Consider the following 12,147-nt stretch of genomic DNA (forward strand, 5'->3'; position numbering starts at 1 on the left):
TGGCCTACACACAATATCCCATTATGTCACTGGCCTACACACAATACCCCATTATGTCACTGGCCTACACACAATACCCCATTATGTCACTGGCCTACACACAATACCCCAGTATGTCACTGGCCTACACACAATACCCCAGTATGTCACTGGCCTACACACAATACCCCAGTATGTCACTGGCCTACACACAATACCCCAGTATGTCACTGGCCTACACACAATACCCCAGTATGTCACTGGCCTACACACAATATCCCAGTATGTCACTGGCCTACACACAATACCCCAGTATGTCACTGGCCTACACACAATATCCCATTATGTCACTGGCCTACACACAATACCCCATTATGTCACTGGCCTACACACAATATCCCATTATGTCACTGGCCTACACACAATACCCCATTATGTCACTGGCCTACACACAATATCCCATTATGTCACTGGCCTACACACAATATCCCATTATGTCACTGGCCTACACACAATACCCCATAATGGTCACTGGCCGACACACAATATCCCATTATGTCACTGGCATATCCACAATACCCCATAATGTCACTGGCCTACACACAATGCCCCATTATGTCACTGGCCCACACAATGCCCCATTATGTCACCGGCCTACACACAATGCCCCATTATGTCACCGGCCTACACACAATGCCCCATTATGTCACTGGCCTACACACAATACCCCAGTATGTCACTGGCCTACACACAATATCCCATTATGGTCACTGGCCTACACACAATACCCCATAATGGTCACTGGCCGACACACAATATCCCATTATGTCACTGGCCTATCCACAATACCCCATAATGTCACTGGCCTACACACAATGCCCCATTATGTCACTGGCCTACACACAATGCCCCATTATGTCACTGGCCTACACACAATACCCCATAATGTCACTGGCCTACACACAATATCCCATTATGTCACTGGCCTACACACAATACCCCATTATGTCACTGGCCTACACACAATACCCCATTATGTCACTGGCCTACACACAATATCCCATTATGTCACTGGCCTACACACAATATCCCATTATGTCACTGGCCTACACACAATATCCCATTATGTCACTGGCCTACACACAATACCCCATAATGTCAAGGTGTAATTATGTTTTTACACATGTTTTGAAATGTATAACAAATGAAAAGCTTAAATGTCTTGAGTCAATAAATATTCAACCCCTTTGTTATGGCAAGCCTAAATAAGTTCAGGCGTAAACATGTGCTGAGCAAGTCACATAATGAGTTGCATGGACTCACTCTGTGTGCAATAATAGTGTTTAACATGAATTTGGAAATGACTACCTCATATCTGTACCCCACACATACAATGGTTCCTCAGTCGAGCAGTGAATTTCAAACAGATTCAACCACAAAGACCAGGGAGGTTTTCCAATGGTTCACAAATAAGGGCACGTATAGGGAGATTTTTTAAAAAGCAGACCTTGAATATCCCTTTGAACATGGTGCAGTTATTAATTACACTTTGGATTGTATATCAATAAACTCAGTCATTACAAAGATACAGGCACCCTTCGTAACTAAGTTGCCAGAGAGGAAGAAAACTGCTCAGGGATGTCACCATGAGGCAAATGATGACTAGAACAGTTACAGTTTAATGGTTGTGATAGGAAAACATTGTAATCACTCCACAATACATGATAGAGAGAAAAGAAGGAAGCCTGTACAGAATACAAATATTCCAAAATATTCCTGTTTGCAATAAAGCACTAAAGTAAAACGTCCAAAAATGTGGCAAAGAAATTAACTTTATGTTCTGAATACAAAACATTATGTATGGGGCAAATTCAACACAACACATCACTGAGTACCACTATTTATATTTTAAAGCATGGTGGTGACTGCAACATGTTATGGGAATGCTTATCATCAGTAGTGAGATTTTTGGGATAAAAATAAAAAAGATTAAAGCTAAACAAAGGTAATATCCTTGAGGAAAGCCTGGTTCAATCTACTTTCCACCAGACACTGGGAGATTAATTCACCTTCCAGCAGGACAATAACCTAAAACACATACATATACACTGGAGTTGCTTACCAAGATGACATTGAATGCTCCAGAGTGGCCGAGTTAGTTTTGACTTAAATGGCTGCCTAGCAATGTTCAACAACCAACTTGACAGACCTTGAAGAAGTAAAAATAATAAAATGGGCAAATATTGTACAATCCAGGTGTGCAAAGCTCTTAAAGACTTACCCAGAAAGACTCACAGCTGTCATCGCTGCCAAAGGTGATTCTAACATGTATTGACTCAGGGGTGTGAATACTTATGTAAATTAGATATTTCTGTAATTCATTTTCAATACATTTGCTAAAATTTCTAAAAACATGTTTTCAATTTAAGAGAAAAAATACATTTCATCCATTATGAATTCCAGCTGTAACAAAAAATGTGGACTACGTCAACGGGTATGAATACTTTCTGAAGGCACTGTGTGTGAGTGAGTGAGTGAGTGAGTGAGTGAGTGAGTGAGTGAGTGAGTGAGTGTGTGTATGTACCCTGGTGGGTAACCTCGGGGGCACACTGACCGACGGCGAAGAGCACGGGGCTGGCGCCCTCGCAGCGGCGCGGCCGGGTACGGCTGTTACTCAGCACACCCCTCTGCTCGGGCATAAGATGGTACTTGAGGGCCTCGATGAGCAGGTCCTTGCACTCAGAGTGGTGGCGCACCAGCAGCTCCGTGTCCACGTTGCTCATGAGGAAATCTCTCCGCAGCAGGGGCAGACGCACGCACTTCATCAGCTGTAGTGGGAAGGAGAAGGGGGAGGGGGGCAGACGCTTTTATCCAAAGCGACTTGTAGTAGTGCGCGTATACATCTTGGTACGGTGGCCTCAGCAGGAATGGACACCCACAATCCTGACGTTGTAAGCGCCAGGATTCACCAACTTAACCACACAGCTGCACGTCTATATCTTACCCAGGGTACGTGCTGCCTGCGCCCATCTATGTCGTGTTTGACCCAGCTCAGCACGGCCCGGTATACCTCCTCTTCTGACGGTACGTTCAGGTTGTCACTGGAAATCAGGTCTAATACCTTAACAGAAAGAGGGGGAGAGAGAGAGAGGGACACACTCATCACATGTGGGCCACACTCATCACTTGTGGGCCACAACAGTTTGCATGACACAAAAATAAAACATTAATTCATTCACATTTACCTTGGCATGTTCATTTTGGAATTACTTGAAAAAAGGTCCATTTCACTCCCAACTATTTTTAGAATGAGCAGAGGTAAATATGTGCATGTATATGTGCAAATTGTCATGATGAAAATGGCTATGAATCATAATCCCAGCACCACAGCGAGAGACAATGTGGTGGTGTGTCTAGCCTACAGTAGGAGTTCATAACGTTTCTGTACCCATATAACTGTAGCTATGGGTAAGGGTGTGTCCTGCTATATTAGATCGTGACTATGAAGTGCGCGGGTGTACGCTTCAGTGCGTGTGTATTGCAGAGAGGCTAGCACTGTTCCTAGACTGGGGCTCGGCCGTAGTGGCCAGCTGCTGCTGAGATCAGTCGAATAGCAGCAGCCTCAGAGGAAGAGCATCGGCTAATCCACAGGAACTACAATCCCCACAGCACAGTCGAGCACAGTACAGCATAGCACAAAATGAACAGCCTCCGTTCCTCTAGGAGTATTATTGCCCTGTATCCCCCTCAACATAACACATAGGCTACTGTAGCATATACTGACACAATGTGTGTGTGTGTGTGTGTGTGTGTGTGTGTGTGTGTGTGTGTGTGTGTGTGTGTGCCTGTCTGACATGTGAAGTGTACCTGTCACAAGTGTGTGAGAGAAATAGCAAAAGACAGTAGCTACACAACAAATGTCTGTGTACATCAGTCATGATGACAATGTGTAGTAGAATATGACTAGGAGATCCAGTCAGAACTGTTGCCAGTCCCCTCGTCTAAAAGGAGGAAATCATGAGTTTCACAGCTCTGTGAGCTCAAAGATGCTCAGAGCAGTTGGTTAATAAATCCTACCCTGCTTGCAGAGCTTGGTGACGGGCACACGACAGCTGCTGAGAGGAATAAAAAGAGAACGAAAAGAGAGAAAGGCAATGAAACTAAAAGAGATCGAGAGCGAGAGGGGAACGAGAGAGAAGCACCACAGCTGGCTACCCCGCAGCTCTGTTTCAGACGTCCCCTAGCCATTTTACTCTTGGCTAAAGGACTGTGCCCAATAAAATGTCACAATGGCGCGGTTCTGAGACTTGACAATCTGGGAGAGACGTGCTGTGTTCACACTCATGGAGGGGATCCAACCTATTCATATCGGGATTGGTTTGTTTGAGGTGAGGAGGTAAAAGTGACGTCGTCGCTCTCGTAGTTAGTGGCTACCCTATCAAAACTGTTTGATTTTGTTAAGTTCAGGTCATTCATTTCCCAAGCATAAGCTGTGAGGTGTTGTCGTCTCTTGGTGCACTCCCAAGAGAGACAGGTGAGTAACATTAAGATGGTAGGGAATGAAAGAGTGTAGTGTAGAGTACTGATCAGCTCACTCAAGACAAGTGAATGAAAGAGGATAGTGTGGTGTTCTGGTCAGGGAGAAAAACATTTTATAGCCCCCGCCTAACAGCTGGTGCTGTCACAGCTGTCACATATCCTAACCCGGTGTTCCCCAACTGGTGGCCCAGGTGACTATTTGTCCCGCCAAGTTTTCTGAGCAAAAAAATATTAGAATAATAATTCAAAAGAAAAAACATTGTTGGACATAAAATACTCTAAAAACACCAGCAAATCAACTCCAAGAGATTTTAATTTTGGGAATCTGTTCCAAAGTATAGTTACGCATAATAGAGAGAGATACAGTGGAGCTCCAGAAGTATTGTGACAGTGAAACGCGTTGTCGTCCTTTTGGCTCTGTACTCCAGGACTTGAAAGGATACAATGACTTTCATCCAAATCAGGTGAACCGTTTAGAGATGACAGCACTTTTTGTAAATAGTCTCCCTCCCCTATTTTAGGGGACCAAAACTACTGGGACAAATTCAATTGTGTGTATTAAAGTAGTCAAAAGTGTAGTATTTGGTCCCATATTCCTAGCACGCAAGGATTACATCAAGCTTGTGACTCTACAAACTTGCTGGCTGCATTTGCTGTTCCTTTTTGTTGCATTTCAGATTATTTTGTGCCTTATAGAAATGAATGGTAAATAACATTATTTACCATTCAAAAAATAACACATTCTTTTTGGAGTCACTTAAAACAAGAACATAATATGTTTCTAAACACTTCTACCAATGAGGATGCTACCATGATTACGGATAGTCCTGAATTAATCACGAATAAATATGAGTGAGAAAGTTAGACGCACAAATATCATAACTCCAAGACATGCTAACCTCTCGCTATTACAATAACAGGGGGGGTTAGTATTTCATATCAAACCCCCAAGACATGCTAACCTCTCACCATTACAATAACAGGGGAGGTTAGCATTTCATATCAAACCCCCAAGACATGCTAACCTTTCACCATTACAATAATAGGGGCGGTCAGCATTTGTGGGATGAAAATGGATGAAAATGCCCTCAAATTAAAGCTGACAGTCTTTAACCTCATAGTCATTGTATCATTTAAAATCCAAAGGTGCTGGAGTACACAGCCAAAGCAAACAAAAAAATGTGTCACTGCCCCAATACTTTTGGAGCTCACTGTATGTGATTGTATACAAATGTAAACTAGGTTTGAAAAGACAACATTTTAGTTAAATGTTATACAGTATCTGGGCTTCTTGCAATCGATTTGCAGTCTACATATTATTTGTAATTATGTTCCGGCCCTCTGATCATCCACTCAATATATATATATATATATATATATATTATTTTTTTTTATTTTTATTTTTTTATTATTATTATTTATTCATTTAAACGGCCCATGGCTGAATCTTTGTTGATGATGCCTAGCCTAACCTGTCATGTCTGACACCATCTCTCTAAACTTATTTTCACTAATAAACACACCTAGGTATGCCTCTAAGACCAACTCAGACCCTAACACAGACTATTGACTTCAACACCTCAAATCTTCCCAAAGGATCCATGGAGCGTTCTCTTCTTTCCACATGATGCTAGGTTGCTAACTGTCCCATTCACCTCTAATGGTCTCCTGGCATCTTGTAACCACACATACACCATGGCTCTGTTCCAGGCTGACTACATTGCAGACGCATGCCAGATCTCACAATGCCTAACTAGCTAACCACATCGCATGATATAGCAATGAGATGCACGACTGCACAGTCGATGACATGACAAGCAACCATTGGTAGCGAGCAACGTCTGCAATGTAGTCGGCCTGGAACGCGCCCATCTTTGGAAGTTCTCTGCCCGATTACCATTTTGAGGGTATGACCCCCAACAAGGCTGTCATTGGACAAGTCCAGACACTGAGTTGACGTGACATAAAACTAGTCCGGGTCAGGGAGGCGGAGATCACGATGAGTTAAACTACAAGAGACATTGATTGACAAGGAGCTGAGGATTTCTGTCTAGTGAGTGTTGAAAGGGAACTACGCACTTGTCTTTGCTGCTTGCTCTTTGAAGGCCCTTGAGGGGGTTGAGGAAAGGTTAGAACACGACCAGATGTCCTCCTCTTTTTGCCGGAAAAGGGGTGAGAGAGAGTGTCAGAGAGGGAGAGTCGGAGACTAATGCTAAGCTAACCTATCTCAGTGTGTCTTTCAATTTACCATTGGAAATACTAACTACCAAAGAAGTGGACAGCACTCACCAGAGCTATTTTCCTAGTGTGTCTACAGCTTGCAGACTCCCAACATCAGTGCACAAGTCAAAGTGCACCAAAAGTGCCCTGATAGCTTTCAACAATTCCAATGCAACTCATTAGCTAAAGGAGATCCCGACGCTGCCACCAAATACAACATCAAGTCGTTCTGTGCGGAAAAGCATATAACATGCTATTTCAGGACTCTTTTTGGCCCCTACCTGCTTTAGCGGCAGCAGCATGAACTCCTCAGTCTTGGACACCTCCACAAAGTGCTGCAGGACGTACTTGTGCGCCGACTTGAGCAGGTCGCTGCAGGAGTGCGTGTCGGCAAAGCTGCGGATGCCCAGGCAGTTGGAAGGGTCCAGCTGGCTGAGGAGGAACTTACAGCAGGCGTCCCTCACCCCGTTGAGCTGCAGCAGGCTGGCCGCTGGAAGCAATGTCTGGAAGCAGATGGAGTGATATAAAACAATATGTAGAATGTGGCAGAAGTATATGGGATAGGATGTGAGGAATGGTATAGGAATGTACAGTACAGGGTAGGTTTATGGTGCGATGGGAAAGGATGTGACAGATGGGATGGGATTTGACGGTACTACAGTTGAAGTCGGAAGTTTACATAAACTGAGTTTAAATCTATTTGGCTAAGGTGTTTCACAATTCTTGACTTTTAATCCTAGGAAAAAATCCCCAGCTTAGGTCAGTTAAGATCACCACTTTATTTTCAGAATGTGAAATGTCAGAATAATAGTAGAGAGAATTTTTTATTTCAGCTTTTATTTCTTTCACCATATTCCCAGTGGGTCAGAAGTTTACATATACTTAATTAGTATTTGGCAGCATTGCCTTAAAATGGTTTAACTTGGGTCAAACATTTCAGGTAGCCTTCCACAAGTTGAGGATATATTGGCCCATTCCTCCTGACAGAGCTGGTGTAACGGAGTCAGATTTAGTGGCCTCCTTGCTCGCACACGCTTTTTCATTTCTGCCCACAAATTTTCTATAGGATTGAGGTCAGGGCTTTGTGATGGCCACTTCAATACCTTGACTTTGTTGTCCTTAAGCCTTTTTACCATAACTTTGGAAGTATGCTTGGGGTCATTATCCATTTTGAAGACCCATTTGTGACCAAGCTTTAACTTCCTGACTGATGTCTTTAAATGTTGCTTCAATATATCCACATCATTTTCCGGTCTCATGATGCCATCTATTTTACTGCGTGGTTCCATGGTGTCTATACTTGCGTACTATTGTTTGTACAGATGAACGTGGTACCTTCAGACATTTGGAAATTGTTCCCAAGTATGAATCAGACTTGTGGAGGTCTACAAAAAAAAATTGAGATCTTGGCTGATTTCTTTTGATTTTACCATGATGTCAAGCAAAGAAGCACTGAGTTTGAAGGTAGGCCTTGAAATACATCCACAGGTACACCTCCAATTGACACTAAAGCCATGACATCATGTTCTAGAATTTTCCAAGCTGTTTAAAGGCACAGTCAACTTAGTGCATGTAAACTTTTGAACCACTGATATTGTGATACAGTCAATTATAAGTGAAATTATCTGTCTGTAAACAATTGTTGGAAAAATTACTTCTGTCATGCACCAGGTAGATGCCCGAACCAACTTGCCAAAACTATAGTTTGTTAACAATAAATTTGTGGAGTGGTTGAAAAACGCATTTTAATGACTCCAACCTAAGTGTATGTACACTTCCAACTTCAACTGTATATATCAAAGGGTATAAAAAGGTATAAAAAGGGTATAAAAGGAACATAAATACTTTTACGAAGTCATGTACAGTGCATTCGGGAAGTAGTCAGACACTTTGACCTTTTACACATTCTGTTACGTTACAGTCTTAGTTCTAAAATGGATTGAATAAAAAACTCCTCATCGATGTAAACACAATATCCCAATATGCCAAAGCGAAAACAAGTTTTTAGAAATGTTTGCAAATGTATTGAAAATAGAAAACAAAAGACCCTTTGCTATGAGACTTTAAATTGAGCTCCTTGTTTCATTGATCATCCTTGAGATGTTTCTACAGCTTCATTGGAGTCCACCTGTGGTATATTCAATTGATTGGACATGATTTGGAAAGGCACACACCTATCTATATAAGGTCCCACAGTTGACAGTGCATGTCAGAGCAAAAACCAAGCCATGAGTTTCAAGGAATTGTCCATTAAGCTCAGAGACAGGACTGTGTTGACGCATAGATCTAGGGAATGGTACACATACATTTCTGCAGCTTTGAAGGTCCCCACAGTGGCCTCCATGGAAGAAGTTTGGAACCACCAAGACTGTTCCTAGAGCTGGCTGCCCTGCCAAACGGAGCAATCAGGTAAGAAGGGCTCCAGAGTTCCTCTGTGGAGATGGGAGAACATTCCCGAAGGACAACCATCTCTGCTGCACTCCACCAATCAGGCATTTATGGTAGAGTGGCCAGACGGAAGCCGCTCCTCAGTAAAAAGGCACATGACAGCCCGCTTGGAGTTTGCCAAAAGGCACCCAAAGGACTCTCAGACCATGAGAAACAAGATTATCTGGTCTGATGAAACCAAGATTGAACTCTTTGGCCAAAATGCCAAGCGTCAGGTCTGGATGAAACCAGGCACCATCCCTATAGTGAAGTATGGTGGTGGCAGCATCATGCTATGGGGAAGTTTTTCAGCGGCAGGGACTGGATCGAGGGAAAGATGAACAGAGCAAAGTACAGAGAGATCCTTGATGAACACCTGCTCCAGAGTGCTCAGGACCTCAGACTGGGGTGAAGGTTCATCTTCCAACAGGACAACAACCCTAAACACACAGCAAAGACAACGCAGGAGTGGCTTCGGGGCAAGTCTCAATGTCCTTGAGTGGCCCAGCCAGAGCCAAGACTTGAACCTAATCGAACATCAGTGGAGAGACCTGAAAATAGCTGTGCAGCGAAGCTCCCCATCCAACTTGACAGAGCTTGAGAGGATCTGCAGAGAAGAATGGGAGAAACTCCCCAAATGCAGGCGTGACAAGCTTGTAGCATCATACCCAAGAAGACTCGAGGCCTTCAATTAAGTACTGAGCAAAGGGTCTGAATACTTATATAAATGTTATATTTCAGTTTTTTATTTTAAAATAAATGAGCAAACATTTCTAAAACCCTGTATTTGATTTGCCATCTATTGTGTGTAGATTAATGAGCGGGGGAAAAAACAATTTAATCAATTTTAGAATAATGCTGTAACAAAATGTGGAAAAAGTCAAAGAGTATGAATCTGAATGCACTGTAAGTATCAGTATCTTATTGTGGAATACTTTAAAAGGTTTTGAAGGGCAATTATTTAGCGAAATGATTTCAGAGCTAAGAAGACAAAGATATTACAACAAGAGTCAAATACATCTTAAACCCTGACCGATATTGTGCCTTCCACAAACTTCTGAGTAACTCTGACGCTAACCCTTCGCTAGGTACCAGCGGTCAGAGAAAAAGATAAGCTTAAAAAAAAAATGTTCAAGACTACCATTTAGAATAATGACGGTACATTAGGGCTATGTCACAAATGTCAGTCTTCCCTACATACTACTTTTCACCAGAGTACTATGCAATGCACATAAGTAGTGCACTCTATAGGGAATAGGGTATTATTTTAGACACTTTTCTTCCTACCTGCACGTTGCCCTCCCCCACCACGATTTCTGCCGTGTAGGCATACTGAACCAGCTGTTCCAACGCCTGGGGGTCAATGTCATGCAGGGTCACGTGGGTCTGACGACTCTCCGACATCTCATCTGTATGACCAGAGGCAGACAGAGTTTTCCACTTAATAAAGTCTGAAATACATGTGCCTGTGTCTGTGCGGACAATCCAATACAACACTCATCTCTACGTACATTTAACTGAAAAGAAAAGAGAGAGTGTGGTGTGTGTGTTTAACATGGTATACTCTAATTGTCACATACAGTATATCTCACATAGAGCACTTCTATCTCCCATAAGACACACATTCTTATCGGGCAGTCACTGCATAGCACTCATTTGTAGCAGTCTGTGTGATCAATTGTTTTGACTGTCAGACAATATTTGTGTAATTCTGATCCCTGGATCTATGCAGCGCTTGCACTAAGCCAAACGCTGGTGAAGAAGCATGATCACAGCAGCATGGAAGGGAGTTCAATTGTGCCAAAAGATCAAAAAGAGCCATCACGCACGCACAGGCACACCAGCGTTTTGTTTATATTGATTAGATTTGTCAGCTATATCAGCAGATTTGTATAGGCCTAGGTTTAAAGCATGGTCAGTTGAAAAGAAGCCTAGTGGGAAGTCTTAACGCCGCTCTCTCCAGGGACATACCCTCACAAAGCTCTAGTCTGAGCTGCAGGATGGAGGAGGAAAACTTGGACACACACCTCACCTGGTGACCTATGACCCCAACAGGAAAGAGAACGCACACAAACAGGGAGGAGGAAGGAAGTGGTCACTGGTGAGGAAGTAAGAGCAAACAAATGAGGTGTTGCTCACAAGGTGAGATGCCACTCACACATTGAGCGAAATGTAGCACAGTTCAAAGCACAATTCATTTAAGCATCAACCAAGAATCGCCTAAAACATGTCACACACCACTTTGTTCATGGTTCTAATAATTTAAACACATCCAATTTGTTTATATTCCGTAGCAATGGAGAATCGTGCAAGCTTCAATAGTGTAATGAGGCGTGGAAGAGAGACAGCTAGGGTAAAGAGAGTAAGACGGTGGCTAAAAGGGGGTGACTAACACGACGGGTGAACACTTGTGAAGGCGTGGAGGAACGGAAGAGCAGTCTCAGTAGCAGGGAGAGCGAACTCCACGGAGGGATACTTACTTGTAAACATGGCATGGAAGTAGGGACTGCAGGAGGCCAGCACCACCTTGTGCGCCTTGATCTCCTTGTTGGAGACGTGCAGCACGATGTCGCAGAGCAGGCCACGCTGGCGCATCCTGTTCATGGACACAAACGAGTCGTGGTAGTGGCGCTTGGAGTTGTGCGAGATGCTGTGGCCGTCACGGTTCAGTAGCTGCATGCCCCCCTCCATCATGGTGCCTTGGTCAGCAGCAGCCGGCTCCTGCCTGGGCCTCACTCTGGGAGACTGTGACACACAAGAGCCATTTTGGTTTATTCCATACAAATACAACGCAATTCAATTGACCCCGATTTGATACAAATACTGAATTATTATTATTTTATCTAATAGGCTACTGATTGTGTCATAGATCAGCAGATTGTGTTAAGTGTTGTCACGATACCAGAATTTTGACTTCGATGCCGGTACCAGGTTTAGTGTCGCAGTACTCTATACCAAAACGACACCACGGCGGCATAAACA

The 12,147-nt window shown here is 43.3% G+C and overlaps 1 protein-coding gene across 6 annotated transcripts in view; it reads right to left on the reverse strand.

The window, feature by feature from the left end:
• Positions 1-12,147, reverse strand: part of LOC118361075 (kelch-like protein 17) — a 33,693-nt gene that overhangs the window by 13,755 nt on the left and 7,791 nt on the right. For 3 of the 6 annotated variants that reach the window (XM_035740819.2, XM_035740818.2, XM_035740820.2), the window contains 6 exons: positions 11,646-11,910; positions 11,137-11,205; positions 10,453-10,574; positions 7,020-7,241; positions 2,984-3,100; positions 2,564-2,807 (listed from right to left, as the gene is read on the reverse strand). In XM_035740819.2, coding sequence (XP_035596712.1) covers positions 2,564-2,807; positions 2,984-3,100; positions 7,020-7,241; positions 10,453-10,574; positions 11,137-11,205; positions 11,646-11,859 — 988 coding nt within the window. In that variant the 5' untranslated portion in view covers positions 11,860-11,910. The remainder of the gene's footprint in view (positions 1-2,563; positions 2,808-2,983; positions 3,101-7,019; positions 7,242-10,452; positions 10,575-11,136; positions 11,206-11,645; positions 11,911-12,147) is intronic. The other 3 variants (XM_035740821.2, XM_035740822.2, XM_035740823.2) reach the window with 3 other exon arrangements.

This window comes from Oncorhynchus keta, chromosome 28 (assembly GCF_023373465.1).
Source record: "Oncorhynchus keta strain PuntledgeMale-10-30-2019 chromosome 28, Oket_V2, whole genome shotgun sequence".
Classification (NCBI taxonomy): Eukaryota; Metazoa; Chordata; class Actinopteri; order Salmoniformes; family Salmonidae; genus Oncorhynchus; species Oncorhynchus keta.